Here is a 20,150-nt window from a genome sequence, read left to right as displayed (position 1 = left end):
GTCCATATTAAGTTTATGTGGAAGACAAAAGTAAGTTACAGTACAATCACCAGGTAGATGGATACATCACAGAAAAAGCCAAACAAACAAATATGATTTCTTACTTGGAATGTGTAAATATAGTTTATCCGAGCCTTGCATAAGAGTGTAACCTTCACAGTTTTGAAAAATAAACATTACCATTGCATATTATTTGTCATCTGTGTGCATGTATGTATTCCCGTATGTATATTCATTTATTGGCAACGCAAGATGGAGATAAAAGGTAAAGAAATGTGTAAATACATAATGGTAGCACTTCATCTTTTGAGTTTTGTCTTTTCAAAGTGTTCTGGACCCACATGCATTGGACTCACCTGTGGGGCTTGTTAAGGCTGTTGGGCATGGTCAGTGAGAGGATGGTACCTCCAGTTGACCACAAGCTGAACCCAGGCAATCAGAGGCTCCTCACTCTCTCTCTTGTCCTTGGAATAGGCTTTCCACCCACCATTCCCAGAGTGGAAACAGTTTTTAAGAAAGCAGCTTTGAGAGAGTAATGTGTTGTTGAGACTATCTAGACCATATATGAACTGAACCCAGCTAAGGCATCTATATAAACTTTTAGAAAAATTACTGGTGGGTGGGTATGGAGATACATTCATCCTACAGTTTGCCCAGATGAGTCTTATATGTAAGCTCCTTTGCTTATTAAAAATTCCACCTTCTGGGATGCCTGGGTGGCTCAGTTGGTTGACTGTGGACTTGTTTTCTGCTCACATCATGATCTCATGGTTCATGGGATTGAACCCACATTGGGCTCCATGCTGACAGTGTAGAGCCTGCTTGGGATTCTCTCTCTCTCCTTTCTCTTTGCCCCTCCCCTAAACTAATTTGTGTGACCCCCCCCCCAATAAAATAAATGAGCATTAAAAAAATAAACAAAAACAAACATATCTGCCACCTACCTATTTGGAATGTTCTGCCTCTTTCTTTGGTCTCCCTGTTTGAGGCCCAATTTCTTAAATCATTGATGGAATGAATATTTGTGTACTTCCCCCCACCCCAGTTCATTATGTTGAAATTCTAGCTCCCAATAGGGGCCCCTGGGTGGCTTAGTCAGTTGAGCATCAAACTTTGGCTCAGGTCATGATCTCACGGTTTATGGATTCCAGCCCCATGTTGGGCTCTGTGCGGACAGCTCAGAGCCTGGAGCCTGCTTAGAATTCTGTGTTTCCCTCTCTCTCTGCCCCTCCCCTACTCTATCTCTCTCTCTCTCTCTCTCTCTCTCTCTCAAAAATAAACATTAAAAATTTTTTTAAGGTAATTAGTTTTAGATTAGGTCATGAGAGTGGGGCCCTCAAGACAGGATTAGTGGATTTATAAGAAGTCGAAGAGAGCAATCTTTCTCTTTTTCTTTCTCCCTGTGCACAAACTGAGGGAAAGCTATAGGAAAACATAGTGAGAAGGCAGCTGCCTGCAAGCCAGGAAGAGAGCTCTCACCAGGAACCTGGCACCTTGATCTTCCCAGTCCCTAAAATGTGTGTGAAATAAGTCTCTATGGCTAGAGCAAGTGAGTCTATGGTATCTTTTCAGAGCAGCCTAAGCCCAAGAATGCAGCAGTCAATTAGAGCTGTAAGTAGGCCAGACCCACTCCAAATCACTAACTCAGAGACCCTAGGGCCTGGGTCCAAGGCAATCTCAAGGGAGTATTGAATCGCAGTCAAGTTTGAAAGCCACTAGCAATATTGTAAAAATGAAGCTAACTGAATAAATGATCACCCACACTGGTACACTGTTTAGAATGAAAGGGAGTGCTTTAATAGTTAAGCAAAGACAGGGATATTCTGAAAATGACTTGGGAAAACCAGCACATAAAATCCCTTTGAGTAGATACCTTCACATTTAACTCATAAAGTAATTTTGCTTAATGTTTTCACTATTTTAAAATGTAGCATCCTGAGAAAAGTGGAGCAAAATCAATATGTCTGTGTGTATGTGTGCGTACATGTGTGTGTACATGTGTGTATATGAGTATAAGTACATGTGTGTATGTGTGCGTGTATGTGTACTTATTCAAAATATATATTTAATTCTGTAAAAAAGCCGGCTATTGTGCTAAGCATTGAGAATGGAAAGTAACTTATGATTACTTTTTTTTTTAATTTTTTTTTAACGTTTTATTTTTATTTTTGAGACAGAGAGAGACAGAGCATGAACGGGGGAGGGTCAGAGAGAGGGAGACACAGAATCCGAAACAGGCTCCAGGCTCCAAGCTGTCAGCACAGAGCCCGACGCGGGGCTTGAACTCACGGACCGTGGGATCATGACCTGAGCTGAAGTCAGCTGCTCAACCGACTGAGCCACCCAGGCACCCCTATAATCATTTTTTAACTTGTTTTTAACTTTTTAACTTGTTTTTCTTTTTCTTTTCATTTCTTTCCCAAATTATTGGGAAAGTATGTTTGCCAGTTTTTTCCTATCTTCTTTAAACATTGTTTATATTTGCTAGTAAATTTATCAAATCTCAATATTTATAAAAACAATTTAACATTGATTAAATATCTATGCAAATGTTTACCAACATGGACAAAAGATTATTCATCCATGATGGTAGAATTAACCTCTTAATAGATGGACAGAACAAGAAGAGTTCATGACAATTCTGGCTACTTGGAGTGTGTACAGAAGTCTTCTGCAGGGTGAGAGGGATCAAGGAGCAGGAAGAAACATTCAGATTTTGTTACAAGATCTTGTAATCTTGGATAAGGGATGTTAAAACTTTTTTGAACCAATACTATCCATCTGCAAGTAATCAGGTAATATGCTAGTATTTTAAACTATAAAATTAGAATGTGTTTTATATTGTTTAAACTTAATAATTGATTCCTCTGGAACAATTTGTGACATTTGCTTAGGAAATAATTCATTCAGGGGCGCCTGGGTAGCTCAATTAGTTAAGCATCTGGCTTCAGCTCAGGTCACAATCTCACCATCTGTGAGTTCAGGCCCCGCATCAGGCTCTGTGCTTGCGGCTCAGAGCCTGGAACCCACTTCAGATTCTGTGTCTCCCTCTCTCTGCCCCTCCCCTGCTCACGTTCTGCCTCTCTCTCTCAAAAATAAACATTTAAAAATTTCAAAAAAATAAATATTTCATTCAGTGATACCATTTATCATTTTACTACTGAAAAATGCACAATCTTATCACTTAGCTTAAATAAAAGCTATGCGGATTAGTAAAGAAGAAAAAAATGATCTCAGTTCACAGATGACATAATTGTATGTGTAGAAAATCCTAAGGAATCAACAACCACAACAAAACGTCCTGGAACCAATAAGCATTATAACAAGATTTCAGGATACAGGGTTATATAAAAATAATTTTCTTATATACCAACAATGAAAAAGTGGAAAATGATTTTAAAACATAATGCCGTTTAGGTTAGCTTCCTTCCAAAAGAAATACTTAGTAATAAATCTAACAAAGTAGATACAAAATTGTTATGAGTAAAACTACAAAATTAGGATGAAAGAAACAAAGAACTAAATAAATGGAAAGATATTTCATGTTCCTTAATTGAAGACTTAATATTGTGAAGATGTCAATTCTTCCCAGTGATATCTATAGCTGTGATGGAATGCCAATCCAAATCTCAGCAAGTTATTTCGTGGATATTGACAAACTGATTCTAAAGTTAATGTGTAGAGGCAAAGACCCAGAATAGTCAAGACAATATTTAAGAAGAAAAACAAAGTTGAAAGACTGATACTATCTGACTTTAGGATTTACTACAAACTATAGCAATCAAGAGAGTGTGGTGTTGATGAAAAAATAGACAAACATATAAATAGATCAGAATAGAAATTACAGAGGGGCACCTGGGTGGCTTAGTCGGTTGGGCATCTGACCAGCTCAGGTCATGATCTAACCGGTGGTGGGTTCAAGCCCCATGTCAGGGTCTGTGCCAACAGCTCAGAGCCTGAAGCCTGCTTCGGATTCTGTCTCCCTCTCTCTCTCTACAACTCCCTGCTCACACTCTGTCTCTCTCTGTCTCTCAAAAATAAATAAAAATGTTTAAAAAATATTTTAAGAATAGAAATTCCAGAGATAGACCCTTGTACATATAGGCAACTGATCTCTGACAAAGGAGCAAAGATAATACAATGGAAGAAAATCATCTTTTCAGTAAATTGTTTGAGATGAATTGATATCATATGCAGAAACAATAAAATGACATAGACATTATATCCTTAGAAAAAGTAACTCATGATGTATCAGAGACCTAAATATGAAACACAAAACTTTAAAATTCCTGCAAGTTGGAGGATGCCTCAGGGACTCGGTTGAGTGCCTGACTCTTGATTTCAGATCAGATCATGATTCAGGGTCGCAGGATTGAGCCCCATGTCGGGCTCTGAACTGAGCATGGAACCTGTTTAAGATCCTCTCTCTCTCCCTTTGCCTTTCTCCCCTGCTTGTGCTCTTTCTATCTTTCTCTCTCTAAATAGATGATAGATAGATAGATAGATAGATAGATAGATAGATAGATAGATAAATAGATAAGTACAATTCCTACCTGGTAACATAGATGAAAACTAGGTGACCTTGGGTGTGGCAATTACTTTTTATATACAATACCAAAACAATGAACTGTGACAGAAATAATAATCTGGACTCCAAAAAAAAAAAAAAAATTGTTTCATTCTACACTGTGAAAGATACTGTGAAGAGAATGAGGAGATAAATCATGTCCCGGCAGAAAGTATTTACAAGACAAATCTCATAAAGGACTGTTATATAAAATATACAACAAACTCTTAAAATTCATCAATAATAAAACAACTCAGCTTACAAAATGGACAAAAAACCTAACAGACATCTCACCAAATAAGACCTACTTATGGGAGTAAGAATTTGAAAAATGGTCCGACATCATCTGCCAGGGAAATAAATATGAAAACAAGACACTACTATACGCCTAATACAATGACCGAAATTTGGAACATTGACCAACAAATGTTGGTCAAGATATGAAGCCACAGGAACTCTCATTTACTGTTGTTAGGAATGCAAAATAATATACCCACTTTGACAGTTTGACATCGTCTTACAAAACTAAACAGACTTTTACCATGTGATCCAGTAATTATGCTCCTTGATATTTACTCAAGGAGTTAAAAACTTATTTCCAAACAAAAACCAGTAGACAGGTGTTTATTGCAGTTTCACTCATAATCAGCAAAACTCAGAAACCACCAAGATGTCTGTTAGCAGGTGAACGTATAAACAACTGCATACCCGAAGAATGCAGTATTATTTAGCACTAAAACAAAATGAGCTCTCAAGCCATGAAAAGACATGGAGAATCCTTAAATGTCTATTACCAAGTGAAGAAGGCAATCTGAAAAGACCACATACTATCAACTTTATGGAGAAGGCAAAATTACAGGGATAGTAAGGGCAAAATTACAGAAAAAGTAAAAAGATCAATGACTGTGAGGCATTGATGGAGGGAGAGATGAATAGGTAGATCAGAAAAGATTTCAAGGCAGTAAAACTATAACTGAGGACTTTGGGTGATAATGATGTGTCAGTGTTGGTTAATCAATTATAGCAAATGCACCGTTCTAATTCAGGATGTTGGTAGTGGGAGAAAATGTGTGTTCGTGTGACAAGGGAGGAATAAGGAGAGGGTAGACAGTAACTGTACTTTCTTCTCAATTTTGCTGTGGACCTAAATCTGCTCTAAAAAAGTCTATTTGGAAGGACAAAAGTTACTGTGCATTGGCGGTGTTCTAGGCTGCCCCACTTACGCGCATCTGAGCAATGCGTTAGGAAAAGATTACTGTATTCTACAGCAATTTGACAAGCATTCGCCATTTACCTATGTGCCCTTGGGGTAGGTCATAGCTAAGCACATCCACTGGAGCACCCTCAAGAGAACTCTGAGTTTCAGTGGGTTCGTAGACAGTCATTTCTGGGAAGTATGTGTCAATTCTGGATACACTGTTTTCTTTCTATAAGCAAATGTGGCTGACAAGCTTCTTCTCATTTTCTGTCAGACACACCTATATTATAAAAGAAGGGATATAATGGGAATGGAATAAAATTATTGAAATGTGTACTCTAAAACAGGGGTTGGGCTGATTTCTCTTCTCTGATTCTCTGAAATGAGTAACATTCAAATTGTGTAAATGTATTGGGGCGCCTGGGTGGCTCTGTTGGTTAAGCATCTGACCTTTGATTGCGGGTCAGGTCATGAGTCTCAGGGTTCATGGGTCAAAACCCCATGTTGGGCTCTGCACTGACAGTGTGGAGCCTGCTTGGGATTTTCTCTCTCTCTCTCCTTCTCTCTCTCTCTCCCTCTCTCTCTGTCTCAAATTGTGTAACTATATCTATCTTTCACTTTGTTTTTTTTTTAATTTTTTTTTAACATTTATTTATTTTTGAGACAGAGAGAGAGCTTGAACAGGGGAGGGTCAGAGAAAGATGGAGACACAGAATCTGAAACAGGATTCAGGCTCTGAGCTGTCAGCACAGAGCCCGACACGGAGCTCGAACCCACGGACCATGAGATCATGACCTGAGCGGAAGTCTGACGCTTAACCGACTGAGCCACCCAGGCGCCCCTATATCTTTCACTTTGTAATGATTGATTTTGCTATTAGATTTTTATATCCAGCAAATGACACTTAAAGATTCCATTGTAAAAAATTATCCTTCTCAAACTTCTACACACCAGAGGCATGTCCCATTTATAATGTATTCTTTTCAGAACAACATCTTTATTTTTTTCAAATAATAGAAAGTATATGTTTCTTTCATAAAATATTTTCATAAATTCTCAGCTTGTTCATTTCTGCATCGATTCAATTCCTTCTTATATAATTATCATACGTGATAAAACATTGTTCTTTGTATTAAGGATGCTTGAGGCTTTTTCATATGCATGAATTAGATGAATCATTTATTACCATATTATTATAATTTCTTTTGATAAGAATAATTTTCATTTCTATTTAGCTTCAGGAAAATTTTCCTGAACTCCCTCAATTAAAAATTCACAAATATTGAAAGTTGTGGGATCACTTTTCCTGGTTCCTGAGGCCCTCCTCTCAAAGTCATTACACATACAATCAATTCAGTAAAACAACAAAAAAAACCTGCTGCAGTGTTGTATGTTCTGAACAACTGATTGACGGATCCTTTCCACCTTTGAAAGACTACTTTCAGTTTGAATATACGTACAACCCTATGTTCTTTAATTACATCAACATATTGTCTGTAAAACTGTGTTAAACTCTATAGTGAGCAGTGTTTATAATTGCCACTGTCCTATGAATTATACTGCTAACTAATCACTGGTGTGATTGGTCAAAGCTATTGGTCCCTTCTCAAAAAGAATATGATCCAAATATTTTTAGTAAAAGTAAAAAGGTGGTTGTTAAATGTTGTCCTATGTATGGAGTAGCAAATACGTTTATATTTTTACATGCATATATAATATAAATGTAAATACATATCTATCTATCTATATACAAATATACTTATTTATAATATAGCTCATCTACATGAGGACTTTTTTTTATAACATAGTTAATAGGCCTTGGCCCTCTGGAAAATGTGTTTCCGTTTTAAATTTAAGGCTCTATCGACAAAGCTATCTAATTTGTGTGTGTGCACACGTACTTATGTGTCATACAAATGGAGATATAACACATAACATTTCTTATCTCTTTATCGAATCCAAGTAATACTTCATAAAAGACTACCTTTAATGTCTCCTTTGGCACTGTGAAATAAAGCCTGTGACTTTTACCTGTGATTTTTGGAATCCATTTCATTACTTTATTTTGCTTAGGTACTTAGATCTAGTTCTTATTGTAGCTGTCATTTCCTGATAAAAATAGTGAGTTTCTTCATCTTGATAAATGTTAAAATGACTCTTGTCTATAATCTTTCTTCAAGTATCCACAATTCTTCCATGTTTTCCACCATCCAACTTTGACAGCCCTGACAGGAAGCTATGTAAATTTTTCTCTAAAGAGGAAAATGAACCTCTTCTCAAATCATCTTAACTGACATTTTTGAGGAGCACAACTTGTGAAATATTTAGTATTCCAGCACAAATACAGGCTTGGGCCACGGGGCTGTTCTGCAATGCACCCCAAGGAATGCAAAAAGAATGGGTATCTTAATTTACCACGAATAGAATGGTTTGAGACACGTGGTTGCCAATGAAGGGGTCAAATGAGGTGGTTTTCGTAACATGTTTAAGGTACTGTTTGTCTCAGAAGTGGCTTTCTCACAAAGTATTTCATTTAAAAATGCACTTCTGAAAATATGCAGAAAAAAAAGCTGGCTCTGTGGCTCAATGAAACTATGGGGGGAAAACGATCCATCTGTGCTATTTCTCATTTAATATATAACCTGTACTGTTTTGTTTAAAATATGTTACAGGAGTTATTAGAACTGCCTTACATAATATGGACAGAGAAGCCAGAGAACACTATTCAGTGGTCATCCAAGCCAAAGACATGGCTGGGCAAGTTGGAGGACTCTCAGGATCGACAACGGTCAACATCACCCTGACTGATGTCAATGACAACCCCCCACGGTTTCCTCAAAGTATGTACTTGTTTCTTATGATTTACATTTTTCACTCTTCATATACGTAAAACAAAATTAAATACTTACATATGTAATATCATGTCACTGTTCGCTTGAATGGGAATATTTTTTTTTATTTTGTTTTTGTGCTGATTTCTCTTGTCTAAACAAGAGTAAGGAAATCACTCCACTTATTGTCTTCTGAACCTGGTGGTTAATTGTCACTGTGTTTAAAAAATATTGTTTCAGCTGGCATTACAGTTAAATATTAAAAGTGATACAGTGGTCCTGAGAAATGATATCTTGCATTTGCTAAAGCAGTTATGTATTACTAAGGCATATAGGGAGATATCCAAAATACATTCTGAGGTGAACATTCTACTCTTGCAAAATAAAATTGCATATGTGCTTTCTGTGACAGAAATTGAAAAAAAAATCTTCATGTTATACATGAATGTGCTACACACACACACACACACACACACACACACACACACCACCCCGAAGCAAGGTGCGGCTAAGTCCATAAGGTGGGCTCTCAGAGTAGAAGATGAACTTTGTGAATGGAGGGCACAAACTTTCAGGCAATTCAGGGGGAGAAGATGTCAGTTCCGTGAGTGTGAAAAGAAATGGAGTTTATGACTTCCTCATAGTGGGAAAGAAATATTTTTCACTCTTTCTAATGTGGTAGAAACTGTGGGTGACATTTTATAGAATAATCTGTAATTATCCTAAAAATCCTGTAGGGGTGCTATGCCCTTCTGATCCATGATGTTTAAAAACTATAATAAAGTAGATACGATGGTATGTCAACACACGCTCTTCACACGTATGTGTGAAATGCCTTCCCTCGCTGTGTCTCTTACTATTTCTCTCTGAACACTCTGGAAGAGCCACAGTTGAGTACTGCCTGTTCCCAAAACATCTTGCACATTCTTGATTCAATGCAGAATTTTCCACACTCACATTTCTCAGTTTATAAGCTCTGTTAAAATTTTCTCTGAAGTCTGTTGCAGAATTAACAGTTAATAAATCCTTGTTTTCCGTTACATGGCACTTTAATGTTTTATTTATTTCCATAGGTACTATGAGTCTAAGTAAGAATGATGCTTGAATTGTCTATGTAAATTTAAGTGTTCAGATCAGTGCCCAGCTCTTGATAGATGGTTATTAGATCAATGAGTGAATGAGTTGAATTTTAATATTTTGTCAAACTACCACTGTGAAAAGATATCCAAGTCAAGTACATAGGTAGAATCAATTTTAAAATATTGGTTCTAGAGATAGACTGTGTGACCTGATTCATTCGTGTGTCCTTTGCTCTATGAAGAAAGTAGGTTTAGAAGAAAATTAAAAATCATTGATAAGTCCACCTGGCATTAAACCACAAAATTAAATTTTAAATCATTTTACAAATTACATTGTATTTTTGTATTTATTTTATCACTTGGTCCATACAATGTTCATATATACGTACAGCACTCTAAGACAACTGCTATTCTTTTATAGGATAAGGACACTGAGGTTCAAAGAATTTGTAATGTAATGAATAATGCTAAACTCAGTCGAACATAAACTTTATTATAGTTTACAACAACAACTCATCTATTTCAAGTAGATCCCACCATGACTATTTTAAAGATATATGTTAATATCATAGTTCCTAAAAGAATGAGACTCGAGTGATACACTATCAGAATTCAATAAATGCTTGGTCATGATACAAATAGCATCTCTCACGCTTTCTCTGCCTCCTTCTCTCCCTCCTTCTCTCCATAAACTAAGTTTTAATTTTTTTTCAACGTTTTTTTATTTATTTTTGGGACAGAGAGAGACAGAGCATGAACGGGGGAGGGGCAGAGAGAGAGGGAGACACAGAATCGGAAACAGGCTCCAGGCTCCGAGCCATCAGCCCAGAGCCCGACGCGGGGCTCGAACTCCCGGACCGCGAGATCGTGATCTGGCTGAAGTTGGACGCTTAACCGACTGCGCCACCCAGGCGCCCCTCCATAAACTAAGTTTTAAATTTACAAGCCCATTAAAATTGATTTTCAAAATAAACAGAAAATTGTAATTGTGATAAATATAGCATAATGATACATAATTTTATTTTTTAAAGTTTATTTATTTGGGGGGGAGGCAGAGAGAGAGATGGACAGAGGATCCAAGCGGGCTCTGTGCTGACAGCAACGAGCCCAGTGTGGGGCTTGAACTCATGAACTGTGAGATCATGACCTGAGTCGAAGTCAGCAACTCAACTGACTGAACCACCCAGGCACCCCTTATTTTGATTAATTACAAGGTTACTGTTGAAATATCAGTTTATGATGAAAACAAGTATTTAATCTGACAAAGAAACAGAATACATGTATACTCTCTGAGTGAACTCAGTGTATCTATGGGGATCTCCCTTTCTTCAGTCAGTAACAGGTCTCAACCCTGTCACGCTGTGAGATGCACTTAGAGTTTAGAAACAGAGATGCTATATACCCAGAACCTCACACTCCGACTTGCTGAAGAGATTGTTTAATCTGTAATCCCATCGCACTAAGCACAACGCTACTTTCAAAATTTTAGTGTCACCATAACAAGAGTAGCTTGCAGTAAATTATTTTTTAATTTACCTGTAATCATCATAAGTCATCAAATGGCTACCCATGTAATGGGAAACTCTGTAAATGCTTAGAGGAAAATGTGATATGTTATGAGGACTCGTGTTTATGAAGCACAAATCTTTACACAATTCAACTTAGGTAAAGATTATATCCAGCAGTCAAATGGATCCAGTAATTTGTATCTCTTCAGATGTGTAACATTTTCACAGGTCTCCTTCTGATTTCTTTCTCACATCACCTGTCTCAAGGAGCCATTGTTCTTACACCAGTACTGTGATCCACTCTGGTATAAACACCTGCACACAAAACTTTGCAAAAATATTCCTTCAAAGCATTTTTCCTTTTTTTCTTTCTTCGGTTAACCTACCACGCTCCGAGAAAGTGAATCAGTTTGTTATGTCTTGTATATCAGTTTGTTATAGCTTAGTTTAAGGTTATAGTTGTATTTTAACTTAAAATAAATTGGCTCTGAATAACTGAATACTCAGGAACGAACTAGACTGATAAGTTGCTTTACAAAGCCTCTACACTAGGGAGTTGCAAACCAAGCGGCCTACGATGCAAGGCAAATAAAGACCCAGGCGGAAGCAGACTGCCCGTCAGGGTCAGGGAGGCAGAGGGCAGAATAGACACCAGTTGGTACTTGCCCATTTGAGAGGACAGCCACTGTTCAGTTATAGGTAATGCCTGCATGTGGCCAGGAAAATGTTAAGGAGGGAGCCACTTGCAAGTCTCCCAGTGAAAGAACAAATCAGGCCTTCTATGGCTTGAATCTTTACTCAAAGAAGACAAGGGATGCCCAATTCTCCTTCACAGAAAACTTTTGGGGTATGAAATTCCTCCATATTAGTCCTTCTGTTGAAAGGAATATATTGCACGTTGTCAGATTCTTGCCATGCCCTGTTGTGGCTTTGACTATGTTACAGTTATTGCTTAATTTATTCTTAGGTAGGTAAAAAGTTCCTGACCTCTATTTTTCTGTATAAATAATATGCATATAAAAATCAATAACTTACATGAAAATTCATAAAGCAAATGTTCTGTATCCTAAATGAAGGGATCTGTATTTTGACAATTGCCTTTGAGTACATAAGAATGAATAACATATTTGGGGAAAGAAGAAAAAAAAACATATATGTCAAATAATCACAGTAAAATGGTAGAAACTTGATTTTTTTTATTTAAAAACATTTTTTTACATTTATTTATTTTTGGGAGACAGAGAGAGACAGGGCACCAGTGGGGGAGGAGCAGAGAGAGACTGAGACACAGAGTCCAAAGCAGGCTCCAGGCTCTGAGCTGTCAGCACAGAGCCCGACGTTGGCTCGAATTCACAAACCACGAGATCATGACTTGAACTAAAGTCAAATGCTTAACTGACTGAGCCACCCAGGCTCCTCAAAACTTAATTATTAACAAAACTTCCCTGAAGAACTTGAAATGAATGCAAACTTGTACACCATCCCACAACTTTAGCTACTTGTGACCAGAATTGCTATAGTGCCATGGAATATATGGAGGATCAATGCCTAAGAGTTCAATAGACGTTAATGCTTTTGTTGATAGCAAAATATTTTAGAGGAAAGTTGTCTTCAATTTACTATTTTAATTTGCATGAAAATCAATCTAAATGACATATAATACATTCAGCATTAATATTTTATTTGAAACAGAAAATGAAAGAAACAAAACAAGAAAGCTTCTCCTTTGATCAATCAAATTATGAAGTGTATGTTTTAATTATCAGCAACTTGGTGTTTCTCTAGTGTATTTTAAAAATAAAATACTGGGGCGCCTGGGTGGCGCAGTCGGTTAAGCGTCTGACTTCAGCCAGGTCACGATCTCGCGGTGCGTGAGTTCGAGCCCCGCGTCGGGCTCTGAGCTGATGGCTCGGAGCCTGGAGCCTGTTTCAGATTCTGTGTCTCCCTCTCGCTCTGCCCCTCCCCCGTTCATGCTCTGTCTCTCTCTGTCCCCAAAATAAATAAACGTTGAAAAAAAAAATTTTTTTTAAATAAATAAATAAAAATAAAATACACTAAAATATCTAGTTCACTTTTTTTCTTTTTCCAGTTTTTATTTAAATTCCAGTTAGTTAAACTACAGTATGATATTAGTTTCAGGTGTAGAATTCAGTTATTCATCACTTAACACACAACACCCAGTTCTCATCACAAATGCCCTCCATAGTTAACGTCTGTTTTATGGTTTCCTCTCTCTCCCCCTGCAGCCCCTATTTTCATCTGTTTTATTTCTTATATTTCACATCTGAGTAAAATCATATGGTACTTTTCTTTCTCTGACTTATTTCGCTTAGCGTAATACTCTCTAGGTTATCTACTTCATTGCAAATGGCAATATACATACATATATATATATATATACACACACACATGTGTATCTATATATATATACACACATGTGTATATATATACATACATACATATACATATATACATATGTGTATATATGTATACATATGTGTTATATATGTGTATATATATATATATATATATATATATGACATCTTCTTTATCCATTCATCAGTTGATGGACATTTGGGCTCTTTCCATGGTTTGGCTATTGTTGATAATGCTGCTATAGACATCGGGTGCATGTATTCCTTCAAATCAGTATTTTTGTGTCCTTTGGGTAAATACTTAGTAGTGCAATTGCTGGATCATAGGGTAGCTTTATTTTTCATTTTTGGAAGAACCTCCATACTGTTTTCACCAGCGTGGTTGTACCAGTTTGCATTCCCACCAACAGTGTAAGAGAGTTTCCCTTTCTCTGCATCCTTGCCAGCATCTGTTTTTTCCTGTATTGTTAATTTTAGCCATTCTGACAGGCATGAGGTGATAGGATTTTAGTACAGTTACAGGTATATATTCTGAAACTTGCCAAGGGTTTTTCTAAATGTCAGTGTGTATTTCATTGAGATAGTATCCCTATGCACTTTGGAAGAAGGTAAATTCTGTAACTTCATGCTTTGTTTTCTACATATGTAAATTAGTTCAAGTTTATTTGTTGTGCCTTTAATTTTTGTTTGTCAGCTAATGAGACATGTAATGTTAATGTTTGCCACGATTTCACTGCATTTTTCTATTCTTTTATTTTCTGTTTTAGGGTTTTTTAGATATCGTTCATGATACTGGGTGCAAAATATCTTCCTCTTACATTGAAAATGTTTCATTTTGGAACATCTCTCTATAATAATCATTTATTTATTTATTTATTTTTAAATTTTTTTTTCAACGTTTATTTATTTTTGGGACAGAGAGAGACAGAGCATGAACAGGGGAGGGGCAGAGAGAGGGAGACATAGAATCGGAAACAGGCTCCAGGCTCCGAGCCATCAGCCCAGAGCCTGACGCGGGGCTCGAACTCACGGACTGCGAGATCGTGACCTGGCTGAAGCCGGACTCTTAACCGACTGCGCCACCCAGGCGCCCCTATAATAATCATTTATAACATAAAGTCCATTTTATCTGATATTAATATAACTATATCAGATTTTTTAAAATTCTGGCTAATGGTTAGATGGTATAATGTTTTCCATCCTTTTCCTTTCAAGGTATATTTTTTTGATTTTTAAAAGTTTCTTATGAGCCACTAAACTGCTATTGTTTTGCTTTATTTTCATCTGGTTTCACATTATTTGTTTATTTTGATTTAATGTACTTACAATAAATTTAATTACTGATATATTTTTGTGTAAGTCAGCTATCTTGCTATTTGTTTTTTTTTAATTTTTCTCATTTTTCTTCTTCTAGTTTTGAATAGTTAATATATTCCACTGCCTTCATTGTCCCCTTAGTTAACAATTTACTTCAATTTTTCTTTAATATTTGCTCTAGATAATTACAATTTTTTTCCAAATTAAATTATAATTTTATCACCTGAAACAAATGGAACAACAAATTGTCCCCATTACATAGACTGTTTCTTTTTTTGCTATTTTGACATTTTATGTACGAAGCAATACAAAAAATTGTCATTATGTTTGTTTTGTTAAATAGTAGGGGCGCCTGGGTGGCGCAGTCGGTTAAGCGTCCGACTTCAGCCAGGTCACGATCTCGCGGTCCGTGAGTTCGAGCCCCGCGTCGGGCTCTGGCCTGATGGCTCAGAGCCTGGAGCCTGTTTCCAATTCTGTGTCTCCCTCTCTCTCTGCCCCTCCCCCGTTCATGCTCTGTCTCTCTCTGTCCCAAAAATAAATAAACGTTGAAAAAAAAATTATTAAAAAAAAAAATAGTAAATAATATTTTTTAAGTCAATAATAATTTATCCTTTCTGGTTGTGTTTGCTCTTCCTGGATTGCTGTCTTTCTAAAGGAAATTCTACATTTTGTATAAAAATCTTTCTGCTGTTCCTTTTTGTACTAATCTACTGTCAATGAATTCTTCATATTTTTTTCTTAACTTACAATTTTTGATACTTTTTTTAGAGTGTATTTCACTGGGAGTAGAACTCTAATGTGAAGAATTTTCCTTATTTTAAAATGTAATAAATGATGCAATGTAATTGTCTGCTGAATACCATGTTGTCTGTTGAAAATCAGCTATCAGTCTAACTGCTTTATTGTAGGTTAGTTTTTTTCCACTTTAATGGATCTCTTTTTTATTTTAAATATTGTTTTGTATTTGATATTCAAGAGTTTAACTCTGGTTTACTTAAGAGGTACTTTAAAAAAATCTACTTTTGGGTTATAAGGAATTTTTAATCTGTCTTTTGTTCTGGAAAATCTTGATCAGTATTTATTCAAAAAAAAATATATATATATATATTATTTTCTGTTTGTTTTGTCGCTTCCTCCTACTGGTTGTGCAAAAACATGCATGTTAGTGATGAGGTTTTGGGGTGATAGTGGGGTTCAGAGCTGATGGCCAAGAAAGAATTCTTGTAGACATCTTTGGTGCAAAAGGTATGACAAAGGAGGTTCCTGGAGAAAAGGTTTACTCTGTTTTTGCCTCAAGTATTTGCCAATAGGCTGCAGGTTATACGGAAATTTAATTTTATCTGCCATTTCCTTCTTGCCTTTGTTCCTCACTTCACTCTGGAGGAAAGGGTGATATTAGGGGCTCAGGAAAATTGAGTCTGTAAGTTTCTGGAGATTAGGCTATTGATAAAGTCATCTTCTTTTAATTTTACTAAGATGTTTGTGAACTTAAGGAGACTCCTGTCCTGAAGGACTGTGATCTTTATCAGTTTACTATTTGTTTTCTTTCCTTTCCTTTGTTCTTGGGCAGCCAGAGGTGCCTGAGGAATATCACACATATGCTACCTGGAAGGGGTGGGTGTGGGGATGGGGAACAGTGTGTGCTAACTTGTGGCTTGCCTCAGCTTATTTTATGGTCCCTCATCATTAGGTCTTTTAGCTTTGCACCATAAATCTATTATTTTCTGTGTATTTACTTATTATTTTGATCTCTGTCTTCTTTAACCTGGATATTTTATATTGCCCTACATTCTAGTACAGTATTTTCCCCTTTATTTTCTAATAACTTGTCTCCTAAAGCTATTAAGTACATACGTTAGCACTGAAATATTTTAGTTCTATAATTTTCATTCGACTTATTAAATATACATTATAGGTATCTGCTAAAATTATCTACTTTGTTCCACTTATCTACTTTTTTTCCATGTGTTTTTAAACATTAATCATAATCATTTCAAAACTCTTTTCTAATAACTTTAATGTTAGCATCCAATCTGGGTATTTTTATTGATTTTTTCCCTTATTTGTGTTGGTAGTTTTCCAGTTTTAAGCATGCTTTGGAATTATTGACTGAACATTATTTATAAAGAGTTATAACAGTGACTGATTATGTCATCTTCCTCCAAAGAGAGTTATTTTCTTACCTAAATTACATTATCTTAGAACTGCTTTATATCATTTTCCCCTTATTCCTGGGAAGTTTTTATTCCTAAACACACATTTTTCTCTAGTATCAACCGAAGCATTTACCAATTCTGAGTCCTGCTGTCTATCGGCTGCTGAAATCTCTATTAGCTCTGGCGCCTTCCAGCTTTGTTTTTTCTTGGTCTCTTGGAGTCTCCACATGTGCACATGTGGCATACGTATCTGCAATTATCGCAGAAATATTGCTTTCACATTTCTGGGACCATTTCTGAGGTTTCTCCTTTCTGTGCCTTTGTTCTTATTTAAGCTACTATGCCAGCCCTGAATCCCAACCTCTGTCTTCCAGAAACTATATAATTGCTGCTTGGATTCTTTCCCCTAGCACTACATATTTTTTTTTTTTAAGTGCTCTGAGTCATTGTCAGTATAAAAATTCATATTGTCATTCTTCCTTTTTCCCAAAGATCACATCTCTTTCAGGCCTTTTTACATTGAATACTCTCCAATGGCTTGAAACAGTCATTGTGTGTATATTGTGCAGTTTCTATAGCTGTATTCAATGGGAGAGTGCATCAGATGCATATCACTTCACCATCTTGATTGGAAAGACCAACCCACTGACGTTTAAATTGAAAGAACATGGATGATACATGAATAGCATATCAATTTGATATTCAATATTGATGAAGTTTGGGGGTGATGGTGGAGTGGTCTGGAGCCGAGAGCCAAGAAAGAATTATTGAGGATGTTGTTGGTGCAAAAAGGTGATTTTATTAAAGTATGAAGACAGAACCTGTGGTCAGGAAGAGCTGCACTGGGGTCATGATGGGTAACTCATCATGTACCCTCAGGTGGGAGAGGTCAGGGATAGAGTAACTCTCTAATGAATTTTGGAAGCAAGTTTCCAGGACCTTTAGGGGCTAGCTGTTCCTGGGGAAACATCACTTATTACTATTAATAAAACCTCAGTCATGAGACCCTTGAGATGTATATTGGGGGGCGATAAGCTTAGAGTATGATTGCCAGCATATATCTTGGGGCAGTTGAGATAAAGGACGTAGATGACAGGATCCCCCAGGTTGGGATAATGTTAAGCCAAACTTCCCTTTTGCCCCTAGCAAAGTGTCATCCTCCAGGCAGCTGAGCTCCTAAAGGGAGGTCACTCTGCCAGTTTTAAGAACTTGTCAATGGGGTGTAGGCAGTAAGGGGATATAATTTTTCATATGCTGCGGTTTCCCACATCACAAGGGCAAGCACCTAAACCCTCTCCTTTGTTGTTGGGTAGCCAAGAATATCTAAGGAATGTCACACACATCCTACCTTGTGTGGGGGAGGGGGGGCCCTGTTAGCCTGTATTTTGCCCTTAGCTTGCCCCAGGCTCCCTCATCAAATATGGCTAAATTGAAATTATGAATTCAAAAGAAGGCTGAAATTCTCAAATTAACTGTAAAACCTGCAAGTTATTGGTCTATTATAGTTTTTTATTCAGCTCTGTAGATACAAAGTGTGTTTACTTAATATTATGAGATTTCGTGTATAAAATAAGAATAATTGAAAATAATTATATATTTATTCTAATAAAAAAGGTACAAATACTTATGGAGCATATTCTTTCATATAAGGTAGTAGCTATAAATAAATAAGGATGTGACATTATTCCAATTTTAAAGTTGAGTATTTTGAAATAATTTGTCTATTTAGAAACTTACCAGTTATAACATCAATAATTTTATGATTTGTATTTAATCTCTTTGGTTGTATGCTGTGGCAAAGTTATAGATTCCTTTTCCTTTGCTTACCCTATTTAGTATGGATATGCATGCTTAGGGTAATAAGCATATATTACTGAGAAATTATGTGATTGTTACTAATTAGTCTTTACAAATCATCTTTTAAATTATTCACAGAATGCTGAAAAATAGTAGGAATGATCTGCAATTAGAATTTATAAGTTTTGGGGTGCCTGGGGGGGCTCATTCGGTTAAGTGTCCAGCTTTAGCTCTGGTCATGATCTCACGGTTCGTGGGTTCGAGCCCCGTGTCAGGCTCTGTGCTGACAACTCAGAGCCTGGAGCCTACTTGGGATTCTGTGTCTCCCTCTCTCTCTCTGTCCCTCCCCCACTCACGCTCTGTCTCTCTCTGTCTCCCAAAAACAAGGAAACATTAAAAAAATAAAAAGAATTTATAACTTTACAATTTTTTCAGCATTTCATGAGTCACGTTTCTGAATAAAAGTGAGAGAATGCTAAAAAAGAGAAGTGGCCCACTTCACCAGTACTTTGAAAGAAAAATTTCTTACAGGAGAATCTGCTTTGTAGTAGTGCACGTTTACACATGGTGACACCAAATATGTTAGGATAACCAGTTTTATTTACTTTATTTACCTTTTTTTTTTTTAGGTCAACCAACTTTAAAGATACTCTTCCACTTTTGGGATGAGCACTGGGTGTTGTATGGAAACCAATTTGACAATAAATTTCATATATTTAAAAAAAAAAAGATACTCTTCCAGAGTGCAGTGGAATTCTAATATCAGAAAATTGTTCTTTTAATGTGTGGCATTGTAACGTGCATGCTGTAGTCATTCTTTATTCATATAGTAAAACAATGCACCAGAGCTTAAGGTAATGCTTAACGATCTAGATTCCATACAAGTTTTTCAGATGCAAGAAATTCCCAGATTCTTGGTATGTCTTTTTAAATTTGAGAGTTTAAATTTCCAATGTAAACTGCATCTGCTGTGTAAAGCAATTTAAAGCAGAGACTTAGAAACTTTCTGGTTAATCTTATCTATAATGTCAGACTTCCTGGATAAGTCAGATATCACAGCCTAAGACTTACAAGTCAATCAGTTTTCCCTCAGAATCAACTATAAATAAATATTTATCTTATGTAAGTTGTCACATTCCCAAGTAAATGCTATTAATGTAAGAAAAAATATTAATTAGTCATAATAATTATAATTATCAAATTGATTACAGCTTTTGTAGGCTGGGACCCAGGGTTAATTTTAGAGAATGACTTATTTACTCATCTGGCAAAGTTACTGAAGGAAAGAAACAAGGTCTTTTTAAAAGCAATTAAATCAGTAT

At 36.4% G+C, this 20,150-nt stretch overlaps 1 protein-coding gene across 8 annotated transcripts in view; it reads left to right on the top strand.

Annotated features, from left to right (window-relative positions):
- The window catches only part of CDH18 (cadherin 18), a 1,020,275-nt gene that overhangs the window by 891,739 nt on the left and 108,386 nt on the right, over positions 1 to 20,150 (top strand). For 7 of the 8 annotated variants that reach the window (XR_005796617.1, XM_040494422.1, XM_040494413.1 and 4 more), the window contains one exon: positions 8,438 to 8,605. The exons of the other annotated variant lie outside the window; for it this stretch is intronic. Coding sequence is in view for 6 of the 7 variants with exons in the window: in XM_040494422.1 (XP_040350356.1) it covers positions 8,438 to 8,605 (168 nt within the window). In the remaining variant the exon portion in view is untranslated. The remainder of the gene's footprint in view (positions 1 to 8,437; positions 8,606 to 20,150) is intronic. 8 annotated transcript variants of the gene reach the window in all.

The sequence above is a fragment of the Herpailurus yagouaroundi genome, unplaced genomic scaffold (assembly GCF_014898765.1).
Source record: "Herpailurus yagouaroundi ecotype Mexico unplaced genomic scaffold, PumYag 29, whole genome shotgun sequence".
Taxonomy (NCBI): domain Eukaryota; kingdom Metazoa; phylum Chordata; class Mammalia; order Carnivora; family Felidae; genus Herpailurus; species Herpailurus yagouaroundi.
Note: the sequence above shows the minus strand (reverse complement) of the source record. Positions and strands in the feature narration are given on the sequence as shown.